Genomic DNA, 26,397 nt, shown 5'->3' on the forward strand with positions numbered 1-26,397 from the left:
TATTTACAGGGAAAGATAGATGAAAAAAAATCCTTTGCACAGGAGGAATCCTCTGTCTAGGACTTTTATCCAAATTATTCCCATAAAAGTGGTCAGATTTAGAACATTCTTATTTCTGCTCCCAACTTATAAAGCTAAACCAGGTTTTCCATTCTGTCAGCTTACACGGTAGTGTGTGCTTCTAGTAGGGGAAGAAGGCAAGGCAGAGGTCTTGCGTTCTATCCTGCTTTCTTAAATAGGGTACTTCTTAGAGCATGGAGCAGAGATATCCAAATGAAGTATCCACCTGCCTCCTGAATTTTCATTCAGAACTTTTATAAACTGTAGAAAAATCAAATAATGCTACCCATTTTCTTCTCTTTTCTAATCATTTTGCAGCACTGGATCTTGGAAAATGGAACTCCATTACTGATTAGTCCATGAGATTAGGGTTAATATCTAAAGATGCACAATGCAATTTTGTTTTGTTGTTTTGTTTTTAGAGTTCTGAATTTACTTCGGGCCAGTTATATGTCACTTGGGGATCTTCACGGATATACAAACTGCCTTCCCAACAGGAGGCCATGAGACCTCCACACTCAGTAAAGCAGGCCACAACCCCAGACATTCCAGTAACCGGGGATGGGTGGGGCTTCTCTCCCAAAAGGGTTAATGCAAAAGAATGAAGTTGCCTATGGCTTTCTTCAGTGCAGAAAGCCAGAAGACCATGTGTTGGCTATGGTGCAATGAAGGGGTGATGGGCAGGTAAACCTGCTGGAGTTTGCTCTAACCTCATCGCAGGCTGCACAGCGCGGCTTCAGGCACTCAGCATGGTGCCTGCCACAGTATATCTTCCCATCTTGGTAAAAGTAGATCAGATCCACCAGGAGTTCATTGCAGACAGTGCATACGAAGCATGGCGGGTGCCAGCAAACTCCATGGCCAGCGCGTGACGCAAACACAGCGATGTCTCCACCATTGATCTGGCCTCCACACTGTGAGGCAAACAGAAACGTCAGTAGTCACACCAGCCCCCATCTCCCAGTGCTGTGCATAAACGATAAAGGACAACCACCATTAGCTGGCTACTGAGTGCTTATGTTCAAAGCAGTCACTATGCTTCCTGCTTTACATAGACAGCAGGGCAGGTTTTTCTTGTCCTCCCTGAACTCTCCTTTCCTAAGGCTTACAAATAATGTAGAGATAAAGTCACTGGGAGAATGAGGAATCACAAAGATGAGAAAGAAAGAAAAGCTCTTTTAGCACAATAATGTACAGGGGTTCTGCAGGCAGGAGGCAAACTGGCACAGAGGAAAGCCTCATTATCTTTCAGATACTTTAAACTCCATGCAGAGACACAGCCAGGTTTAACACCAGGAGGAGTGGCTGGGGAGGGGGGGTGGGTGGCAGGACGGGCTTGGAGGAGGTGGGCCTATACTTTTAGATGGGAGGGAGGGTGGGTACTTAATAGCACGCTCACCCTTAACTATCTTCTCTGTGTGCCTTTCAGACATGCATTTAGCTTGCTTCCTCTAACATCTTTCTACATAGTCTTGATTGACATGGCACCACTTTTAAGGTCAAACTATGGAAAGGATTTCTTCCTATCCCTTCCCTGCCTTCTCACTCATTTTCTCAAGTTGCCTCTTGATCCTGAAAGAAACAAGGCAGAATCACTGGCCACCTATGCTTATAGTTGGGGTTGGGACAAAAAGAATATGATTTGAAGGTCTCTGAGGGAAGAATAAAGTATGGAAAGTGGATCTAGGGAGGTGCTCTTGCTGACCATGGCATGGGCCATGAGGTTCACAGGTTGAGTCTAATACTAGAGTCCTACAAGAGTGGCTGAGCTAAGGGGACAATGTCTAAAGAGCAGAGAAGCTACCTTCAAATCTTTCCCATGCTATGGGTTGAAATGCATCTTAGAAAATGAAGTGAAGACCTCAAAAATAGTCTCTGGGAGCTCATCCATGTGTGACTGGACAAAAGAAAGGCATCATGTTATCCTTACCTTCTGTGACAATGTTAGCAGAGTTAAAGCATGCAGACATAATCCTATATAACCCTCACATGAGTCATCATTCATTCTTTCTATAGATGACAAAACCAAGGAAAAGTAACATGGTCAAGGTCATCTGGAAGAAACATGAGTCAAACTTACGAAAGCTCTTTCTGCCTCCACACTCTTGGCACTATTCTACACGATTCTTGGCACCTGCCCACAAAATGCCCAACCTTCCTTCTCCCTTAGGCAAACTCAGCTTGCCTGGTTCCAGGAGACTGATCTTAAGAGTAGCAAGGATTCTCCAGCTTGCCTGGATTGAACACAGTGAATCTCAGATCACAACCACTGACCACCTGTACCTTAAGGGTGGGTCCCAGATATACTTTACAAGAATAAAGAACCCATTGCCAAAGCTCTGGTCAATTAGCTCTCCCTTCCCATATAACTGAACCTTCTCACTCTATCCCTCTGAAATCTCAAACACGGGCCTCAAATGACATCTGCTTCCCTTGGGCAGCATCCTACCTCCTCTTCATTGATCCAGTTAACATATCTTCAGCTCTCAAGGGGTCTATGCAGAGCTTAAGGAGTTAGATAGGAATGTTAAAAAAGCTGTAGGACTTAGAGAAGTACCAAGAATGACAATCAGCACTGGAAAGCCTGTGGCAGCTGAGAGGTGGGGCAAGGTGTATTCCCACCCTGCAGTCTCTAAAACTCTTCTTCACCACACCCTGAGCGCTCAACAGGAGCAGAGGAGACAAGGAAATCCAGAATCTTGAACTCAGTGAGGTCCCAGGGAGAATGCCTCTTCACTCCCCTGAACCCACTCTCACCTGTTCACAAATAGCTCCTGTCAACATGACTGGGAAGGGCTTCATGCACTTCAATAAGGAACTCTCAAATCTCAGGAGAAGATCATTTACCTCCTCTTTAAATGGCTCTGGTTCTGGGATGATCCTGTGAGGGAGGCTGACCCAGGGCCTGAGCCAACTCCATTTCCTAAAGGTCTCTTTTTAAAATATAAATCCATCATGTCATTGCTCTGCTCAGTCCTTCCAATGGCTCACCCAGAACTCTGACTTTATCTGAATTCTTTCCCTTCACTCCCTCTGCCCCAGCCCACTGGCCAACTCACTGTTCCTTGAACATAACAGACACCCTCCCGTCTCAGGGCCTCTGAGCCGGTCATTCCTTCTGCCTTAGCATTCCCTCTGCCCTAAAATCTGCACGACTCACTCCCTCTTGCACATCTGTGCACATCTTTGTTCAGATCTTCTAAGTGGGGTCTTCCCCACCAACCTTAAAACCACAGCCTCCCCACCTGTCCAGCACATCCAAGTCTCCTTCCTTGCTGTATTTTTTTCTATTTTGTTGATTACATTTATTGTCTGACTTCCTCCCCTAGAATCCAACTCCTTAGAAGGGCAAGATGAAACTTTCCTGTCTTTTGTTCAGTACTGTTATCTCAGGCACATAGTAGGCACTCAATAAAACAATTGTTGGATGAATGAATGGGTGAAAAGATGCCAGAACAATGCCTCTTCACTCCGCTGAATCCACGCTTACCTGTTCACAAATAGCTCCTGTCATGGTGACTGGGAAAGGCCTGACATTCCCACGGCCCAAGTTTTCACGTTTCCTCTGGCTGCTGAAAAGCTTCAGCTCCCTCTTCTCTTCCTCATCCAGGGAGTTACAGTATCGAACCTGAACAGACAGACAGTAGCATGGAAGAAGTCACCCTTGCTCCTTAAGATTCCCGAAGCCCATGACTCTGAGTTTTCTCGTTACACACACTCTCATTTGGTTTTATAGCCCTCGCCTGAACTTTAACCACAACAGCCTTGGAGAGATTTAAGGTGAGTCTCTGCTAAGATTGCTGACAGCCGAAAGAGTTTACCAAAGGCTCTGAATTCTGGATCCCCAGCCTTGGGCAGGCTAAAGGTTCTGTGACTGCTCCTTATCGTGGCTGCCTCACTCTGCTCACCATATTAAGATCAAATCATCTGGGGTGGCTCAGCTGCCAGGAAAGAGCTGAGAAGTTCTCCTTCTTTCAAACTGCAGGAAACTGATACTTTCATCTCCATGTGCCCATGCAAGTGATCCTTGACATCAAGAATGACTCTAAGTCGGTGAGCCAGAGCAGGTATCCATGTGCTCACAGCTTCTGTTCTCCCATCTCATTTTGGAAAAATAGGGAACAAAGGTGTGAGTCTGAGGAGTTGGTCCAGGCATCTGTGGTGCTGCACAAAAGTCTTTGCATGTTTAGCTCTGTAGAGCGGGGAACAAGCTGCCTGCTAGGCTCCAGTTGAGTCGACTTGCAAGAGACATTTTCCTTCTTGTTAAATATAGAAACTCCCAGAATTAAGGGAGGAACATTAAATATAATTTGAATTCAGTATCTCCCCTTACTTATGCACACCTTGGGAATTGTGCTATGCTATATTCTTGTGCTGTTATTTACTGAATGCTGTTTTTAATACTGACTCAATTTTTTTGGAAACTTGGATGCATTTATTTCAAAAGAAAGTATATTATGACTATAAATGGAAAACCAATATCACCTGTAAAAACAAAACAAAACAAAAAACAAACAAACAACAGAAGAAACCTAAATAGAATGGGAACAGAACCATGTTGTTACATTCTATCTGGTCACTTTGCTTGTAGGAAATCCTAAAACAGAGATCCCTGATGCTCCTACTTAAAAGCGGAGGCCAGTGTGAGTTAGAGAGATATGAGACACGTGCTAGCACCTAAATTGAAATTTCTTCCTTGATTATTCAACTACTCTATCACAAGGAATACAATACAATTTAAAAGACAGTAACTCTCTCAATAGGTAGTTTCATTTCATTTACTGCCATGTCCACATAACACTCAGGGTCACATATATATATACCACACTTTGGGAAACATGGTCCTAATCCCGTCTCCTGTCATACTTCGGAGTAATCTGGACATCAGAAAGGTTAAGTGAATTGCTTGGATGATTTGTTATACAGATGGTTAGAGGGAAACCTTTGTACTAGGACTCTCACATCCTAATTTGAAAACCAGGACAGCTGTGTATATCAAAATTGTCTTATCTGTGCAAAAAAGAAAATGGTCAAATATTTACTTTAGAATCACAATCACCCTTTGTCTTCAAAAGGGCCATTTCAAATAGGCTAAATCTGCCCACTGGGTCACACACACACAATTCCCACCAACAGGACATTGTAATTTGAATGGTGTCTTTTTTCATAAAAGCACAGTTAACCATAAACACAACAAACCACTACAATCAGAGAAGAGCCAATCGCTTCCCTCTATCAAATAAAAAGTGTTTAAAAAAAAAAAAACCTTCATGTAAATGTCCCAGAGAGAACTGCAGTGACCTGAACAGCCCAGAATATATGGTTACACCACTGACATTTTAGGGCCATGCTTTCAAAGGAAGGCACACCCTTCCTGCTTGTAAAAACCCGCATTTTTCACTTCCAAATTAGTTAAGCAGGCATCAGGTTACAAGGCTTGCTCTCAACTTTAAAGGAGAAAGCATTATTTATATTTGTTTTATGATGTCTGAAATAAGCAGCAGTAAAGAGGATTGTAGCACTCTTTCTAGGGAACTGCTTCAGTTTTAAAGTTTTTGTCCTGCTTACTCAAATTTATTTTTGAGGCTCTCAAATTATCCCCTTTCATTCTAATGTGGGGAAATAAGACTGAAAAGCACTCATTTCCTCTGGGACGGAGCTGCTGGGATCCAGCTTGTGGGTGGGAGGGCTGGTAGAAAGCTGGTGTCCAGCTCTCTAAAGGGGTTATTTCTCCTATCCATTTAAAATTACATTTTTGTTTTAAATGCAGTCAGAGTCAAGCAGACAGTTCAGCTCCATAGGACTACTATTTTTAAAAACCAGATACCTAAAAATGAATTTCTAGTATGTAAACTGATTTCCCTTCCAGCATAATGATCTTTTAAAATCATGTCTACAAATTTCTCTTTATGAGCAATCAGATTTCAAGGATAAGAGATGCCCATTTACAGTGCCATGTTTCTGGGTTCAGAAAAAAGGACAGTCTGCTAGTCCACACTTTCAAGAGTACAAAGAACAACCTCGGCAAGTCAGACTTCACCATGACAAAAACACAGATGTTCAGAACTACAATTCTGGACACATAACTTCTCCTGCAGTGTAGTGTGGAAAATTTGCACACTCATTTAATATGAAATGATGCTAAAAATTCAAGAGAGTCACAGAGTTTTTGCATGGCTTGAAGTGGTCCAGGGGATCTCAATCATCTCTCCAACATACACGGGCAACCCACGGGGCATATTCTTCAAGTAAGAAAACTTGGAATCATAGCTTTTGAATTTTGGTGCTCCCCGGTTACCCCCAAATAGCTAGTAGTGCCAGGCATAGAGGCCAATCCAGTTTATAATGAGTTTCTCCTTTTTTAGTAATACTCTCTAGAAGTAAATTGTCGGCCAGTTTATTTTGGCTGTAATTAAGGAAGCTAAAACCTAAAATAAATGGCCAGAGTTCTTCTTTGGCTATCTCATTGGTGGCAGATTATGAAAAAGGTAACAATTCACAGAAGGAACTAAGAAAATTCTGCATAAGCCCCCTCTAGCCCCTTACCTCATTGTCATGTGGCGGCAGCTGGTGTAGTAGCTGCTTGATTCGCAGTTTCTCTCCAGGACTGTTGACATAAGGGACTTTCTCTTCTGGGAGACAGCTATAGTACTGGTGTACCTGAAGGACAGAAAGCATATAGATGACTTGCCGGTTACTCAAACCACATGCCTATTCCCACTTACTGGGAAGATGACTCCCCCAGCAGGATGTAACTGACTTCCACAGTCCTGAACCTTTATGAAAGTCAACAGCAGACGAGTTTCCTATGGTAAGCAGAGAAATTCATCCTTAAAGCAAGAGTCAGGCAAATCATCCATATCTGGGATTTTCCCCTCTCTCTGTGAGGGAAAAACAAAGCCATTAAATTTTCCTAGAAACAGAGAATTCAGCAGACATGCTGGTGAACCAGAGGGTAGGGCTTTCTCGGCAGACTCCCCTGAGAGCTGGCTTTACCATTTTCTCTGTTAGTCTCCAGCATGTGACGTGCCTCCCTAGCCAAAGGGATATGTCAGCACCTGCCTCAGCAATGGAGTTAAAGCCAGTCTTTGGCACTTGGCAAACCCCTAGGTACCTCAGCCTCCACCTACATTTAAAGCCCTCCAGGTTTCGAGACTTGTGTAAGGCAGGCAGCAGCTGACATCCATCAGAAATAGACTCACTAAATCTGGGATGCAGAGCGTGTAATTAAAAATTGTCATTAACATGAGGATTTTTGCACATCCTAGAACATTCTTGTTTACGACTGTTAGGACATATTCTTGTACTTTATGAGGCTCATTCAACCCTAACAACAACTGGGGAAAGCACCAAGCAGCTAATTTTGCCTGAGAAAAGAAAATAGACATTTCACCATTCAGCCACACGCAAAACTAGAGAAAGAAAAAACTGGCTAATATAGAAGGTATGTTATTATATAGGAGAGGCAAAAAAAAAAAAAAAAAAAAAAAATCCCACAAGCTCAGATGACATCATGGAAAATACTCTCAAGTATCTCTTATTTAACAGCATGACCACCTCTTGCGAAACAAGGCATTCATTCAACAAACGGACAAGATGGAAGACTGGGGGCTCTGAAAGTCATCATTTGGCCGGGCATGGTGGCTCACACCTGTAATCCCAGCACCTTGGGAGGCTGAGGCGGGCGGTTCACCTGAGGTCAGGAGTTTGAGACCAGCCTGACCAACACGGTGAAACCTCGTCTCTACTAAAAGTACAAAAATTAGCCCGGTCTGGTGGCGCATGCCGGTAATCCCAGTTACTCAGGAGACTAAGGCAGGAGAATTGCTCGAACACACCATAGCCTGGGTGACAGAGCAAGACTCTGTCTCAAAAAAAAATTTTTTTTTTTGTTACATTCTACAAACTTGGTCTAAACTTGGTCTAATTCCTTTGCATTGAGGGAGCTGTGGGTATGAACACATGTTTTGGGAATGCTGGGGTGAAGAGTTGCGAAAGTTCTGTCTACTTTGATCTCCAGAAACTAAGTCATAAATGTTAGAAGAGGGGGTGAAAAGGCTTTGTAATGACAAGGCCTTAAAAAATGTGAAAGCTATCTTTATTTTCATAACTAATGATGGTAACCATTCACTATCATGTGCCTATCATCCTTTTAATCAAATCCCAGAGGCAATTACAAAAAGAATTCTTGTCCCAGACTAGCTAGATTTCCAAAGGCAGGGTCTGTATAAGCCCCTTCCTATAGGCAGCTGGCAGAGAGCTATGCCCAGGGGCAGGAATGAATGGCGCCGGGTTCTGAAGACAGCTCACTGTTGACCAGTACTCTGAGAAAAAGTAAAAACCCAGATCACTAGTTTGGGATTAGAAGCTGGCAATTTGCCTATTAGAGACTTGCACAGCGTTCCATCCTCAGAAGAGTCCCTGTGCCATATGCCTCATCAGACAAAGGCCAGGTATAAAAAAGCAGGCCCAGTCTCATGTCTTGGGGAATGGGCTTTGACTCCCAAATCAGAAGATTGCTTGTAGAAAGGCCTTGTTCCATCATTACTTTATCATTCACACAACTCCCATTGTCATTATGGAACATTAGGGACAATTGCTAATATGAGATGAATTACTATGGATACTTGAAAATGCAGAGTCTAGTTGCAGTTCCATTGACCGTCCTTTTAATCACCTCTAATTACTCACACACCCCCTGTCCATTGCCTAGAGCACAGTCAGGCCTGAGAGCCCTTCTGAACTGGTACTTTGAACCAAGCCCTTTCTGATACCGTCTAAGGCTGGCCCAAGTTGGACTCTTCCCTGCACCCTCTAGGGCATAGCCGGTAGATCTGGACCCGAGTCAAGGCTCTGTTGTTTCTCATCTCTGGGTTCCTGAGCAAGTTATATGACTGTTCAAAATACCCATCATAAGACTGAGATGATTAAATGAGAGTGTAGGCACAAGCATGTGGCTCTCAATAAAAATAAATAACATGAATACATGATGATAGTTATACTATCAAGCCTGGCCTACTCTAAATGGAACAATCCAGATGCTTCCTGGACTAGGTCTTACTCTGCCACCCAGGCTGGAGTGCAGTGGCGTGATCATGGTCACTGTAACCTTGACCTCCTGGGCTTAAGCACTCTTCCCACCTCAGAGTAGCAGGAACTACTAGCGCATGCCACCATGCCTGGCTAATTTTTAAAATTTTTTGTAGAGACAGGGTCTTGCTATGTTGACCAGGCTGGTCTTGAACTCCTGGGCTCAAGCTATTCTCCTGCCTTGGCCTTCTAAAGTGCTGGGATTACAGGTGTGAGCCACTGCATCAGGCCAGCTTTGGAATGTGCAGCAACACTGCTGGCTTATAGAGTGAGACCAAACCCTGAAGCCACTTACATTAATAAAAGCAAGAAAAATAGGTTGCAAGGGATACAATGGTATTAAAACTAGTTTGATTTCAGGGGAAAAATGGCAAAGTGTTATAAAGGGGTGTGTGTGTGTATGTGTGTGTTTTTTCAGAAATTTAGCCACGTATATAAAAGGGTCTCATGAGGAAACAGAATATGCCACCGGAAGGTGACTGTACCAAGTTTCTGTTCTCTCTGAGCCCAGTGTCCTCTTACCTCTGCTCTCTTCTCTTCCTGCGGATCTGCTTCTCATCTTCTCAAAGGTTCAGGTTTCCCATGGCACTTGAGTTTGCACAGCATCAGTTCAAGAGCCTGTCCTAGAGTGACTCACTTTTCTCAATTCCAAATTCCCCAGAGGAGGACCCTGACTACCCCGTCTTGGGCAGCGTCCACACCCAGAAATGAGATTAAAAACATTCGATACTTTGAAGACTGGAGAATAAATGAATCCCAACATGACATGACTGAGTGAAGGTGCAGTCAGCAGTGACGGAGGACTCTGGAGAAACTTAGGAGTAAATAAGTCCCTTGGTGTGCTGAGATCCATCCTCAAGACTGAATTCTGAAGTCAACAGAGGCAGTGACTACTCTTTAGGAACACAGCTCTATCTTTCCTGGACATCTTTTGTCACCTTTTATAATTCAAGCCTACTGATAACCACTCAAAATTATTCCAGTAATTCCTCAAATATAGAATATGCTAGAATATCTTCTCACAAGGCAACTAATAATTTGATAGATGACTTAAGAACTCACCTAGATAGCAAGATGCCCCATTTCTAAAATAAATCAGTTAATAAATTAACAACCTCCCAAATCACTCCCATATCACATGGTAGGTGATGTGGCTTGCTCTGAGGAAGGAGAATAAGTTAGTCCTTTCAGGACCTCCAATCCTCTTCAAAGTCCATTGAAGCCCAGGTGAAAAACGCATCCCTCTAATGTTAGCTTTGTGTCGCCTCCTGGTGTTTAGATGCTGGACTTCCCAAATTTTTCATCGAGCAAAGGGGATTAACAGATGGATAGGAGGGAGGGAGAAACAGCTCTCCTGAATTATCTGGCTGGATACAGGAATGCTGCCTGCATTTTCCTCTGGCATCCTCCACAATAAAACTACTGTATAGCCCAAAACAAACATCAAGTGAACCCAGGGTAATGGGAAAATACTGAGTATACTTTCTGGCACTACAAAAATAAAATTTGGCACAATCCCTGAAAATCCTGCAGATTGTTCATTTTAGTCCAAACATGTTTCACTTGTTCATTTTTTGGAGTAAATAAGCAAATCCAATAGAATTTTGTCAATGATGATCATTACCAAGCTATTACCCATTATGCTGATAACTGTATTTTTCATTCTGTGTGTACTGAGCATATTTATTCAAAAGCACATCTGTTGAATGTGTTAGAGACTTTGCTCCATTGAGACATTCCCAGATAAAGGTGTCCTGTGATTCCACCCTCGGTGAAATCATACTAGGTAACTTTCCCCTAAACAAAAGCATTTTGAACACAATACACTGGCTTATGAAAATGAAATAGCTGAAGGCCTTTATTTAAGGTGTGACTCTGCAACAGGAAAGGTTTGGCAGCAACTTCAGTGTGTGTCAGACAGATCGCAAGTGCTTTAGTTAGTGCGCAAATAAAGTCTACAAAGCAAAGCCTCGCCCAGCTGGAAAGATGAGGTTTGTTGGAAGGAACTGCACGTTTGATAGCATTTCTGCCTGGGCAGAAAGATGGAGGCTGGAGAAGCAACGACTCCGAATTTGGGAGAAAAGTGTACTAAAAGTAAGCTGACTTTTTTTTTTTTTTTAAAAGAAGTGTGCAAAGCACTTTATTTAGAGCACTGGTTCTCAAACTATAGCTTACATCAGAATCACCTGGAAGGCTTGTTAAAACACAGCTTTCTAATTTAGTAGGCCTGCGGTGGGGATATTTGCATTTCTGACTCCTCTTCAGGTCCTGCTGTTAGTCCAGGGACCACACTTTGTGGGTTTTAGTGCTTTCTACTGTTTTCCCTCACCAACCAACCTTACGCAGTTGTCAGGCAAATGGTAGGATTCCCATTTTCTTCAAGAGATCTAGAAGGCCCAGAAAAGGGAAGAGAACTTGTTGAATCTCAGCCAATTTTTCAGGTGTCTCCTTCTACATCTAGATATATGATTCAGCAGGGGATTCCACCAGCTCTGGCAAGAACAAGAAATCCTAAGGGCAAAGTGCTCACATTTTTGGGTGGCAACATTTTCCTTATCAAAAGTATCCTTATTTTCTTAAAGCAGGAACCCACAAAGGAGAAGTTAGACTTTCTTGGCCGATTTCAGAATCAATTGTTCTTAACCATCTAGATGGGGAGGGGGCCCAATCTTTTGGCTTCCCTGTGCCACATTGGAAGAAGAATTGTCTTGAGCCACACATAAAATACACTAACATTCACGCCTGTAAACCCAGCACTTTGGGAGGCCAAGGCGGGCGGATCACAAGGTCAGGAGATCGAGACCATCCTGGCTAACATGGTGAGACCCCATCTCTACTAAATATACAAAAAATTAGCCAGGCATAGCGGCGGGTGCCTGTAGTCCCACCTACTCAGGAAGCTGAGGCAGGAGAAGGGCATGAACCCGGGAGGTAGAGCTTGCAGTGAGCTGAGATCATGTCACCACCCTCCAGCCTGGGCGACAGAGGGAGACTCTGTCTCAAAAAACAAAACAAACAAACAAAAAAACAAAAAAGAAACAAAAAAACCCCACTAACATTAATGATAGCTGATGAGCTTAAAAATGGCAAAAATATCTCATAATATTTTAAGAAAGTTTATGAATTTGTGTTGGGCCACATTCAAAGCCATCCTGGACTGTATGCAGCCTGTGGACCACAGGTTGGACAAGCCTGATCTGAATGAAGGAAGCGGTCATTGAACTATTGACTTAGTGAGTGACCCTAGGGCTTGAAGTGTTTTTATATACAGTATTTCATGAAACTTCTGCACACCCTGGAGGTGGGTATTTCATACTCATCAGATTGAATATCACATAGTTATAAAGTGACAGAGCCACTTTTGAGCTTGACTTCCCCATCTTCTCCTTCTGTTCTCCTTTATCAAGAAAAAAAGAGACTGAAGAGACTGGCAGATGGATGGGAAAGAAGGAAGAAAAAAACCAAACCATACCCAGATACAGTAGATTTCCAATAGGTCTGCCTGGCTGACCACAGAAACAATGAACACATTTTTCTTCGGTATTCTCCAGAACATAACCAACACACAGCTCCCAAGTAAAGCCAAAATGAACAGACAGTATGTGAAAAATCTCCAAATTACACAGTCTTTCCACAACACCATGGCATGGTGGTATAAGGGAGTTGTGGCAGTTTTCCCACCCATATCCATTTTTTTTCTTCCTTAACAACATCCCCATTTTACTGAGAGCATCAATATACTCAGCTAAGAATAAATATTTCTGCAGCTCCTTAGTAGCTACATGTGGCCTTATATATTCCGGCCAATGACATGGAAGGGTGTGACTTCTGGGAGACTCTTTTAAAGGAGGCTAGGCAGTTGTTAGCCAAGACCTTTTTTTGCCCATTCCCCCTTCTTCCTGCTTCCTGTCTGGAATGTAAATGCAATGGCTAGAGCTCCAGCAGCCATCTTGTGCCATGAAGTAACTTTACAAATGGGAATGGAAGCTGTAACCTGAGGATAGTAGGACAGAAAGTTATGAGCCTGGACTTAAAATTTTTTTAAAAAATTTTTATACCATGGAGCCACCAGACCAACCCTGAATTGCCTTTCTCTGAACTTCTGAGTGAGAGAAATAAACTATTTCTTTATTTACAGTCTCTGTCGCTAGGAAGTGAATGCAATTCCTAAATGATACAGCAGTGGTTTTCAAACAGTAGCATACTTTAGAATCATCTGAGACCTTTATTAAAGATGATTGCCATTTTCATCCCTCTGGGTCTGAAAAGGAGGCCAGAACTGTGCACTCTTAACAAACACCTCAGACCATACCAGGAGAAACACTAGTTTAAGGAAAAGCCAAACACAACCACAAGGTCAAGGCCAACCCTCCTGAAGTGTAATCTCAGATATGAGCTGATACATTCGGAAGGTTTTATAAAATCCAACTTAACCCAGGGACTAATTCAAACGCTGAGCCTTTATTTCACGTTTCCCCTCACCTGCAGTTTGAGAAGCTTGGAACCTTGTTTAATCTACCTCAATTTGGGGAGGTAATATCTAAAATGCACCTGAGCATCTCAGAAGGCAGGTTGTACAGAGAAGGGAAAGATGCTGCCTGAATCTGCTGCACGTGGTGGTCTTTAAAAAAGTACACAGTGGTTCCCAAATGGGAACCTAGAGGACCATCAGGTAGCATTACAGCTGTGAGCAAATAGGGATGGGCTGCTCGTGAGGGCCCCTGTGTTCATTTTGCCCCTATTTGCCAGAATTTCATTACCCAAGCAATAGGAGAAAAGTGCTATTAAGTGGCATTTAAGAGGTGAAATTGTACCAAGTTTGGCTCCTTCCCTTTTCTCCTGGAGGCCCACATTATAATTTTAATTGGTTTACTCAGGAAGCAATTTAGGAAACAACAGTCTAATGCCTAATGCCTAAACAATGTCTCCATCATGTTAAACTCCCCTAGGATTAGGATCAAAATCAGAAATAAAAGCTCATTTGCAGTATTTTCAAAGAAGAATCTTTCAAAGACTCCTTTCTTTTGTTCACACTTGATGTCTAATTCAACAGGGATTCTTGTTGAATGTAGGTTCAAAACATATCCAGAATCCAGTCATTTTCCACCATCCCTGCAGGACCAGTCTAGCTATGACTAAGTGCTCACCTGAACTATTGCTGTGGCTGCTTCTGGACCCGGCTTTCACCTTTGGGCCTCTGCAGTTGAGTCTCTATTCAGCAGCAATAACAACTCTATTGGAATATAAACCAGGGTGTGTCACTGCTCTGCTCAAAACCCTGGATGGTCTGGGTGCAGTGGCTCATAACTAACCCCAGAACTTTGGGAGGCTAAGGCAGGATGATTGCTTGAGCCCAGGAGTTCGAGACTGGCCTGGGAAACAAAGGTAGACCATGCCTCTACAAACATTAAAAAAAAACCAGCCAGGCTGTGGTGGTGTACACCTGTGGTCCCCACTACTCTCGAGGCTGAGCTGGGAGGATCGCTTGAGCCTGGGAGGTTGGGGCTGCAGTGAGTGGCGAATGTGCCACTGCACTCCAGCCTGGGTGACAGAGTGAGATTCTATCTCAAAACAAACAAACAAACAAACCTCAAAACCCCCCAAAACAACAACCCTGGATTATCTCTCATGCCTCTATGATGCAAAGCCAAAGTCTTCCATATAGCACCATGACCCTGCCTCCTTACAACCTGGCAGACTGTGTCTCTTACCATATTCCTTTTGTTCAGGTCTTTTGCTCACAATGACCTCCTTGCTGTTCATTTCACCTCATGGCCTGTACACCAGCCATTCCCTCTGCCTGAAAGGTTCTTCCCCCAGATATTTGCATGGTGTCATCCTCCTTTCTTCCAGTCTTTGCTCAATGGCTACCTTAGCTGCCTTCCTTGACTATCCTAATAAATTAGCACCTCTATCCCCTATCCTCCAACCCAGTGCTTCTCAACTGGGGGTAACAATATCCTCCAAGAGATATTTGACAACGTCTACAGACATTTTCTGTTATTGCAACTTGGAGAGGGAGCCGCTATTGGCATATATAGTGGGTAGAGTCCAGGGATGCTGCCAAACTTCCTACAATGCGTGGGTCAGCCCCCACAGCAAATGATCCCCATCAAAATGCCAACAGTGCTGAAACTGATAAACTCTTAGTCTGCTTTTTGTCAAAGAACTTATCGGTTGCTGACAAATGATGTATTTGTTTATTGTCTTTCTCTTCCCTCTAGAATGTGAGTACTTAGGACTGTGTTTGCTGTATACCCCCAGAAGAGGGTCTGGCATGTACTAGATACTCAATAAGTGTTTTTTGAATGGATGCATTCTGTATTCAAACCTTACCTTTCTAGCTGTCTGGGTTATTAGAGGATCTAGACAGACACATACAGCAACAGAATACACAAGTGAGGTTTCAAGAGGAACCTGCGTAAAACTCATTAAGCTTCTCCTTCATTCCATCAAAGCATTTGCTTTTTCACCAAAGATTAGTGCTGTGGGGTGGGTGGAGGAGATGCTAAGTAAAGGATGCATGGAATAACTGTCAATGTACTGTTTATTTCAGAAGAAGCAACAAAAGTGACACCCATTTGTATTTGAAGCCAGATAATTTCTTTCAAGTTGAGTTAACTTTGTTTGAACAAATTAAGGAAAATAATTATGTTATGCCCTAAGCTGGTACTACAATTCAAAGTCACATGAGTTGCTTTGCTCCTATGCCTGTTAGCTCTCACATGCCCACTCTTTCTAACACTGTTAGTTTATTATTTTATTTAGAATATTAAATGTCAATGTTTTGTTAGAAAATACTTTCCATTTAGTTTGGAGCATTATCTGACATTTATTATCCGACATTTATTTTATCTTGTCTTATAGAAAAGGTTGCAGAAATGGAAGAACTTGGGGTTTGAACATTTTCTACTTAAGTTACACTTAAATAGACTCCCTTATCCCAATTTTACCAAAACACCCTTTGCAGATTGTTTACACATTTGCATATATGCCCTACTAAAAATTCCCCAACAGTTGCCAACTTTATTTCACAACAGTTTCAATACTGCCTTTAGATAAAATATACACATATACAAGTATGAAAAAAACAGGACAGCATTTTCTTATAGGGGTTACATGTTTGGACTCTGGAGTCAGATTGTTTGGGTTCCAATACTGGATGTAACACTTACCATCTGCATGTAGTTGGGCATGTTATTTTATCTCTTATAGAAAGTTAATATCTCCATCTGTAAAATGGGGACAATAATATCTACCTTGAAGCATTAATAAGAGGCTGAAATGATATCATGTAACTAATAAATAGAGAGCAACAGGCTGAAGGCTCTATATTTCTTGGCTTTGAAGCAGTCTAATGCATAATTCATAAATGTCTATGTTATAAACAGAATTGTGTACCCCCTATGATTCACATATCAAATCCCTAACCCCTATATGTGACTATATTTGCAGATAGGGCCTTTAAGGAGGTAATTAAGGTTAAATGAGGTCATAAGGCTGGGACCCTATTCAATAAGATTGGAGTCCTTGTAAGAAGAGGAAGAGATAAGCAGGAGCATGCACAGAGAAAAGCATCTGCAAGCCAGGAAGAAAAGCCTCACCAGAAATCAACCCTGCTGACACCTTGACCTTGACTTTTGGACTCCAGCACTGTGAGAAAATAAATTTCTGTTGTTTAAGCCACTCAGTCTATGCTATTCTGTTATGTTATCTGTGATACACAAGTGTAAGGAATTGTTGAGTGCTTGTGGAAAAAGAACACACACATCAATGAGAAACCACCCCTAGGTGGAAAGAGGTTACATTCGGCAGAGGGTATAAGACAAGTAGACAAATGACTACAATACAAAGTTAAAATAATGCAAAAACCATAAGAGGTAGACAAAAACAGTACAAAGATTCAATAAAAAATAAGTTAGGCACTGATTTGTAGCATTTGCCAATTTCCATGGGGTATGTGATCCCACTATGAACCCCACATTCAAGCTACCAATGTGACGTCACTGGATGTGGAATTGGGAAGAGATACACATAGCATCACACAGCACTCCCGCCATACACATATAACAGGCAAAACAGTCTCAAGAATATAGATAACAGTGGAACAGGATAAAAGAATTAGGAAGTGATGAATTTCAAGTATTTATCATCTTTAAAAAATGTAATTTATTTAATTATAAGTTTATATCATTAAATTTTCATAATGGCTGTATTTAACAACTGATTTACAAAATTCCTGAAAACTGACCAATTGGCTCTTGCAAGGCAGTATGAGGCCGGCTCTAGCTTATCACTGTCAGAAGCTTAAATGGTCAGTATCCTTGGCAAATTCTCTTTCAAAAAGTAAAAAGAGCAGTAGAAGAGCTGTAAAGGAGATTAAACAGCTAAAGAGCACTTCAAAGAGTATGATGACAACTTATCTGTTGCCCAACTCTGTCTTCAACAGTCCCAGCAAATCACACATTAAGCCAAGTTGTCTATTTCAGCTGACACATACTTCAGAGTAGTCACAGCTCTTCTGTCTCCCAGTCTTTTCCAAATCCCCAGAATTTTGCCCTTTCTCTACAGTACCCTTTTCTTTTCTCCCTTCCTGTTTTCTTTCTAAACTCCCAGGAATAATAAGAACTGATGAACACTCACAATTATTTATGTATTGGCGGGTGTTCTGTTTTCTCAAAGTAAAGAGGATGAGTTAAACACAGTGTAGTTCCCCATGAAGAAGAAAAACAACAACGAAACCCCCGCCCAAACCTTAATGAAACTCCTTTTTTATGCTAGCATGTTGTTATCAAACTGTGTTCTAGTAAGTTAGTGATTCTTATACTTAATAGAGGAAAAAAAAAAGATTCTCCACTTTGGGAATAGCTACTCCAGTATCAACTAAGTTAATATTTACTTACAGTGTAGGAGAAAGAAACTGCATTAGACGTTGAATGTTTGAGTCCTAACCATGACAAATTCTAAGTGGGCAACTTTGGCCAAGTTAACTACCTTCTCTGGACTTCAGTGTCCTTATCTCTAGGACTAGAATAATTGTATTCATCTCATAGAGTTATTGTGAGGATTTAAAGTGATGAAAAGATGGCTCCTGCATGCACTAAAGATGGTGGCTGCTGTGGGAAGGCTGTTCCTGGCTTTGGTTGCCCGACATGTGCGCACCATCCTGTCTCTGTAGTCCTTAGGCCTGTGGCTTCTGGGGAAAACATGCTTGACAAACATACTGTGGTCTGATTCTGGTTGAGCAGAATTTGCCTTTGGCACAAGTTTCCTCATACCATGCCCTTGCTGTCACTCTATTTTAAAGGTACAGCCTTTGTCAATGGAGAGTTCAAAGATCTCAGCCTTGATGATAATAACGGGAAATGTTTGGTGCTTTTCTTCTATCCTTTGGATCTCACTTTTGTGTGTTCACAACAATTTCTTGCTTTTAGTGATAAAGACAATGAATTTTACAATGTGAACTGTGAAGTTGTTGCAGTCTCAGTGGATTCCCACTTTGGCCATCTTGTTTGGATAAATATACCAAGAAAGGATGGTGGTTTGGGCCACATGAGCATCACACTTTTGTCAGATTTAACTAAACACATTTCCCGAGATTACGGTGTGCTGGTAGAAGGTCCTGGTTTGCACTAAGAGGAGTCTTCATAATTGACCCCCATGAAGTCATCAAGCATTTGAGTGTCAATGACCTCCCAGTGGGCTAAAGCATGGAAGAGACCCTCTGCTTGGTAAAGGCATTCCAGTTTGTAAAACACCCACGGAGAAGTCTGCCCAGCAAACTGGACACTAGAGCCTCCTAAAATTAAGTAAAATCAAACTGTTTCCAAAGAATACTTTGAGAAAGTCAATCAGTAGATCACCCCATGTGTATCTGCACCTTCTCACCGCAGATAGAAACCCCAGTTGGAACCTGCTTTTAGCATTTCAAAGATGATTATTTGTAGAAGGCAAGGAACCTATTATGTTTGTGTTCATAAATACTACTCTAAATGTTTTGTTTTTGTAATACTGGCTAAGGTTTTTTCAACATGGTTAGTTGCTAGTATAAGGAGTCCTTTAGTGGAAATATCCTGATGGCTAGCTAGTTAGTTTCTACAGAACACTAGTTCACTTATTTCTTAGATCATGTCCTCAACGGAAACACTCTTCTTTTTTAGCCTTATTTGAATATCTGTCTACACCAAAGTAGTATAATGAGCACTGAAAGCTTCTGATCAAGGGTCCTGAAATTTTCTTCCTGAATTTCTTCATATGAAACTGAATTTTTTTAAATTAACAAAGATCATAGCTTTAAGTTATCTTAGATTTATAGTTTAGTCATTTTGTTCATTACATCTACATACATTTCTAGATACTGACTGGTGTCATTGTTTATACAGGATATTTATTATATCCAGGTATTGCATTTTGAAATTATTACAATTATTTTCTTTGTTGGTGTTCAATATAAAATATAATAAAAATAAACACATTTTAAAATAAAGTGACAAAAGGATGAAAATACACTGTGAACTACAAGGATGCACATAATTGTCAGATCAGTTTTATTATTATTAAAAATAACAACAAAACTAGAAGTTAGAATTGCTTTGGGTTGCTAGTAATCATGACCTAAGAATAGAGGTCTAGGACTGGTTTGGCATTTTATAAAAACCATGAAGCATCTAGGCTCTTCCTGTCTTTCTGCACCCACCATCCCATATGTTAGTGACCTCTGTGCTCAAGATTGCAAAATGCCTACTGGAGTCTCAACCATCACATTCACTTTCCAGGTAAGAAGGTGGGTAAGGGTAAGAGGCAGTTGGATGAACAACATTTAAAGAGTTTTACTAGAAGTACTAACCTCCTATTTAGAATCCCTTGGATAGGACTAGCTGCAAGGGAAGCCAGGAAACATGGTCCTTAGTAGGGCATACTGCTGCCCAGAATACAATCAGGTTCCATTAGTAGGAAAGGAGGAGATGCTAATACTGGGTGACACCAAGAAATCTGTCCAAAGAATATCTGAATTTTGAGTTATCTCTTTCTTATGTGGAGTCCTTAGGAGTGTCCTACATGGTATCTTTTCTGTGCATTTTAAATCATTGTTTTTGATTCTGCCCTCCACATATAACATAATCAGTCCATTACCCCCCTCTATTATTATTATTAGTTTCACAGGGTTATGCAAAGCCAGTTTGAATAAAGTTTAGAAAGCAAAGACAGAAGAAATTCTAGGACCAATTCAAGTTTTCAAGTGTCCAAGGTGATTCATAATGACATGCTATAATCCAAAGAAAGAATTCTTTTTGCAAGAGACCGGAGCTTGCTGATCACAGGACATTGCTGGAAACCCATTTTAAAATACAGGTAACTTTGTTTCAAGTCAGTTCGTTTAAGGCAGTTTCATTTCTGCATATTAAATAAATGATTGAGAAACAACCAGAAAATATGAAAACCAAGGAAATCACTTATACATTATAAAGGATATATTTCTCACTACCATGGCTACTTTCTGTCTGAGTAACTTGCCTTGCCCACTAAGTTTCAAATGAATCATAAAAGCAATTGTGAGAATTTGGTCTTTCCTGTTCCAAAATGTCAAAAGATCAGTGAAGGTAAGACCTTGGCCTGCAGGTTATAGTTTGCATATAGCCATAAAATCCCAGAGGGCCTATGTTACGCCACTTTAGAGAAACAGACAGGAAAGAAGGTTTGGTTTGGATGAGCTAGAGTATGCCACAATATGTCAACCACCACCAAAATATCACTAGTTTCATACTGCAGTGTTTTTTAATTAAAAAATTTTATTGTGGCATACATATCACAAGATATGCCATTTTAACCTTCTTTTTTTTCTTTTCGAGATGGAGTTTCACTCTTGTTGCCCAGGTTGGAGTGCAACGGCGTGATCTCGGCTCACTGCAACCTCCGTCTCCCGGGTTCAAGTGATTCTCCTGCCTCAGCCTCCCGAGTAGCTGGGATTACAGGCCCTCACCACCACACCCGGCTGGTCTTTTGTATTTTTAGTAGACACAGGGTCTCGCCATGTTGGCCAGGCTGGTCTCGAACTCCTGACCTCCGGTGATCCACTCGCCTCAGCCTCCCAAAGTGTTGGGATTATAGGCATGAGCCACCCTGGCCTCATTTTAACCATTTTTAAGTATACAATTCAGTGGCACTGGGTACATTCACAATGTCATGCAATCATCACCACTATCTCATCACAAAACTTTTTCATCATGTTAAACAGAAACTCTATACCAAATAATAATAATTCTCCATTTCTCCTCCCCTCAGCCCCTGGTAACCTCTAATTTACTATCTATCTCTATGAATTTGCCTAGTCTAGATACTTCATATAAGTGGAATCATGCAATGTTTGTCCTTTGTGTCTGCTTATTTCACCTAGTATAATGTTTCCAAGGCTAATTTCTGTTGTAGCATGTATCAGAGCTTTGCTTGTGGCTATTACTTCACTGCATGTATATACCACATTTTGTTTATCCATTTTATCTGTTGACAGAACTTGAGTTGTTTTTACCTTTTGACTACTGTGAATAATACTTCAGTGAACATTGGTGTACAATTATGTTTGAATCTCTGCTTTCAATTATGTTGCATATATACTTAGGAGTGGAATTGCTGGATGATACGGTAATTCTGTTTAGCTTTTAGAGAAACTGCCAAACAGCGCTCCAAAGTGGCTGCACCATTTGACATTCCCACCAGCAATGCACAGAAATTCCAGTTTCTCCACATCCTTACCATTTATTTTCCAGTTTTTGAAATTATAACCATCTTAGTAGGTGTGAAGCAGTATCTCATTGTGGTTTTGATTTGCATTATATTAATGACTAATGATGTTGGACATCTTTCCATGTGCTTATCAGCCAATTGTATATCGTCTTTGGAGAGATGTTGATTCAAGTCCTTCAGTCACCTTCTAACTGAGTTGTCTTCTTGTTGAACTGTAGTTGTTCTTTATATATTCTGCATCTTAAACCCTTATCTATACCATGATTTTATTTCTGTCTCACACTGTATCCTCCTATAGGTAGGCAGAGACCCAGGTAATGGGGGCTCTGTATGGAGATATGCCTCCATGAGGCTGGCAGCAGAGAAAAGGATGGTTGGAACTGAACACTAGCAGTGAAAAGCTTTTTCCTGGATATAATACATGTGACTTCTGTTCACATTTCATTGGTGAAAGCAAGTCTCATGGACATGCCTAACTTTAAAGGGACTGAGAAAGTACATTCCCCCTTTGTGCCTGGAAGAAGAGGGAACCAACCATTTGTAAATAGCCTTAATCCCTGCCACAGCACGGAAAGAATGGAGTACTATGTAAGCAGGATATTACATTTTGCAAAGGTAAACACAAGTGATTCTCTTTATTTGTGGCAGTTATGTGCTATAAAATCACAGCAAACACTGAATTTCTGTATACTAAACATTCCTCCTAGGAGAAATATGGGGTTAGGTTCCTGTGAGCCTCTGGTCCCAACATTTTTGTTAACCAATTAATCCATAACCTTGTTTCATGTGTGTTTCTGTTTAAGGGCAACTTACTTAATATGTATTGTTGATTCATTAACATTTAACTTATGGCCAACAGCACTATAACTCATGCCCAACAGCACTATAACTCATGCTCAACTGAAGATTATCTAACATACATATTTTCTTTCTTTCTTTCTTTTTTTTGAGACTGAGTTTTGCTCTTGTCAGCCAGGCTGGAGTACAATGGCACGATCTTGACTCACCACAACCTTCGCCTCCCAGGTTCAGGTGATTCTCCTGCCTCAGCCTCCCGAGTAGCTGGGATTACAGGCGTGTACCACCATGCCTGGCTAATTTTGTATTTTTAGTAGAGATGGGGTTTCTCCATGTTTGTCAGGCTGGACTCGAACTCCCAACGTCAGGTGATCCGCCTGTCTTGGCCTCCCAAAGTGCTGGGATTACAGGTGTGAGCCACCGTGCCTGGCCTAACATACATATTTTCTCCATCAAGCACATCACAGCCTTCTTGCTTTTAGAAACACTAGATGGCACTTCACTATGCTTGGGGCTATTTTAAACAGTGAAATAACCAACAAAAAGCATAAGATGCAAAAAAGTGGCCCTAAATAGACCACTTGTTTATTCAGTCTGTGAGCTGGAATAAGAAAGCATAGAATTAGCTGTTCTACCCCAGCTGGCCATGTATACATTGGGCAATTCAAATTTTTTATCCCTCTGTGTATGCCTGTTAATGACCATGAGAGTGCTGCAAGTATTGATTTTGAGGTTACAAGTAAAGTCTGCAAATGACCATGAAAGTGCTGCTGCAAGTATTGATTTTGGGGTTACAAATAAATTTTGGCAAGTGGGCACATTTGCAAATAGAGAATCATGAAAAATGTGGATCAACAAAAGTATAAACCATTTGATCATCAAGGAGTAAAGGGCTGAGCCAGGATTTAAATTTAGGTCTGACTTCAAAGCTCATTCTCTATCCATTTCACCCCACTGTCTCCACAAACTAGTCAAAGGATTACATCTGTCCTATGTATTTGATGAATCAATGAACAGTGTAGTTCATTCTTCAAGCTTGCAATTCCTGCTAAAACCTTAAATACTAAACAGGCCAGAGTGGCTGCTTAATCATGAAAGCCACATGGATCAGTTTAAACTCCAAAGAAGGCAGAAATCAACTGCATTATTGAGTAATGTGCATACTTTGAATGTTATGTGTGTATGTTACACAATGAGGATTATGGGAACTAACTCAGGCTTGGTGAATTTGTTTTCCCTTTGGTCTGTGCAAGAGAAGTTAATGTGCCCAGGTTGGTCCCCAACAAAGGCCATGTGGTCCTTGAAGGGACTGCTCCAACTCCTGAGAGTTATTTTATGTATGTATGTGTTTATTTATTTTGTGGTAAAATATACAGAATATAAAATTTAGCATTTTTTACCATTTTTTAGCAGCATTAAATACATTCACATTGTTGTGCAACCACTACCACTATCCATCTCCAGAACTACTTTTATCTTCCCATACTGAAACTCTGTACTCATTAACCACTCACTTCCCATTCTCCTCCCCCTTAAGCCCTTGGAAACCACCATTTTCCTTTCAGTACCTATGAATTTGACAATTTGAGAGCTTTTTTTTTTTTTTTTTTTAGATAGAGTCTTACTCTGTCACCTAGGCTGGAGTGGCACTATCTCTCCTCACTGCAACCTCCACCTCCTAGGTCCAGGTGATTCTCCTGCCTCAGCCTGCTGAGTAGCTGGGATTACAGGCACGTGCCACTACATCCGACTAATTTTTATATTTTTAGTAGAGATGGGGTTTCACCATGTTGGCCAAGCTGGTCTCAAATTCCTCCCCTCAGGTGATCCACCCATCTTGGCCTCCCAAAGTGCCAGGATTACAGGCGTGAGCCACCACCCAGCCGAGAGTGATTTTTATTACGTGTTGGGAACAAATGTTTTTCTGTGGTAAACTTCTCTGAAATTATGGTGAAAATCAATGGGGAGAAAATGAGTCAGACAATGTATCTACATTTACATTTAAGTCCTTTCATAAGCAACTTTCCTTCTGTTTTTAATAAGACAATTAAGGATCACAGGGAAGATGCTGGCCCCAGCCATTAGAATCTATAACAAATGAAATGATCTGGGAACTCAGTTGCGTGTAGCATTTTCATTGAGAAGACCTAGGAAACAAATCACCACTGATAATTGGGCAAGTTATAGCTTCTGAATTATTAGTCTCAGGCCATTCACTTTATTGTATTTTACAGATTATAGAATTCACTTTATATAGTACCTCTTCCTGGCTCACGACGGCACGAGAAGCAACGAAAGGTATTAGCTAACAATTGTGAGAGACAAGCACTCAGTATCAATGAGGCTCAGACCCAAAAAAACAGTTCTGGCAGGCACCTTTCCACATCCCGACAGTCCCGACATCCAGTCTAAAACAATGCTCATCCTCATGCTATCACAGTCTTCATCTAAAACGGGAGATATTGTTAGGTGGTTAGCTAACAACAGTGCTCCACTCTACTAGTGCCCTTTAGTTTTGTTATCTATTATAATTATCTCGTTTCTCTTTGTTGCCTATAGCATGCTTTCACCTTGTTTTAGTTATTATACTGACAGCTCTTCTAGACCCTTTTTGAAACTAGGCAGAAAATGAATTGAAAAGAAAAAAAATCAACCTTAACTTTTCTACCACATGTTTAGGAAGTAACCTTTGAAAATGGGAGTTTCAGAATCCGTTGTTATGTGTTAAGTGAAGGGAGCAAAGATGTGTGAAAAATAACAGGCATAAAATGATCTTAACATTCTTAGTATTCACATGATTTTTGTTTTAAAGAGAAACTACCCAAAATTATATTTTACTTTGGCTTGAGTGAATATGAACCCAAGGTCTGGTGAATTGGTTCAGAAGTATATTGAGATGCAGGCTAATCAAGATGGGAAGAAAAATCTTTCATGGGTAATCTAAGATGCGGTACTAAAAAGTATGTCACGTAAGATCACTATCATATTAACAAGGAAGACAAAAACACTGAATAACTGAAGCTTTGTTAAAAGTGAACAAAGGAGGAAAGCACAACAAGTGCAAAGGCATGAGGTGGGAGGAAGCTTGGGTATTTGAAGAGTGGTCCTATGGTCTGAATGCGTCCCCCCAAATTCATGTGTTGGAAACTGATTCACCAATGCAACAGTGTTGGGAGATGGGACCTTTTGGAAGTTGTTTGGAATAGATTAATGCTGCCATAAAGAGGACTTGTGGCCTGTCGTGGTGGTGGTCCCTCACACCTATAATCTCAGCACTCTGGGAGGACAAAGTGGAAGATCCTTTGAGTCTGGGTGTTAGAGACCAGCCTGGGCAACATGGTGAAACTGTCTTTACAAAAAATATAAAAATTAGCTGGGAATGGTTGTGTGCATCTGTAGTCTCACTTACCTGGGAGGCTGAGGTGGGAGGATGGAGGATCAGCTGAGTGCAGGGAGGTTGAAGCTACAGTGAGCTGTGAATGAACCACTGCACTCTGGCCTGGGTGACAGAGTAAAACTTTGTCTCAGGGAAGAAAAAAAAAAAAAAAGGACTTGCTGGAGTGTGTTCATCTCTTCTGCTCTTCTGCCATGTGGGGACACATTCCGCCTTTTGCCCTTTCACCTTTCACCACCTGAGGATGCAGCAAGAAAGCCCTCACCAGATGCTGGTGCCTTGATCCTGAACATTTCAGCCTCTGGAATTGTGAG

General features: G+C 41.4%; 1 protein-coding gene and 1 pseudogene across 5 annotated transcripts in view; one reads left to right on the plus strand and one right to left on the minus strand.

Moving 5' to 3' along the window:
* The window catches only part of LOC105483373 (prickle planar cell polarity protein 2), a 354,334-nt gene that overhangs the window by 57,777 nt on the left and 270,160 nt on the right, over positions 1-26,397 (minus strand). For all 5 annotated transcript variants that reach the window (XM_011744213.3, XM_011744205.3, XM_011744225.3 and 2 more), the window contains 3 exons: positions 6,607-6,720; positions 3,551-3,688; positions 771-974 (listed from right to left, as the gene is read on the minus strand). In XM_011744213.3, the coding sequence (XP_011742515.2) occupies positions 771-974; positions 3,551-3,688; positions 6,607-6,720 (456 nt within the window). The remainder of the gene's footprint in view (positions 1-770; positions 975-3,550; positions 3,689-6,606; positions 6,721-26,397) is intronic.
* Positions 18,257-19,008, plus strand: LOC112427023 (thioredoxin-dependent peroxide reductase, mitochondrial pseudogene; annotated as a pseudogene).

The sequence above is a fragment of the Macaca nemestrina genome, chromosome 2 (genome assembly GCF_043159975.1).
Source record: "Macaca nemestrina isolate mMacNem1 chromosome 2, mMacNem.hap1, whole genome shotgun sequence".
NCBI lineage: Eukaryota > Metazoa > Chordata > Mammalia > Primates > Cercopithecidae > Macaca > Macaca nemestrina.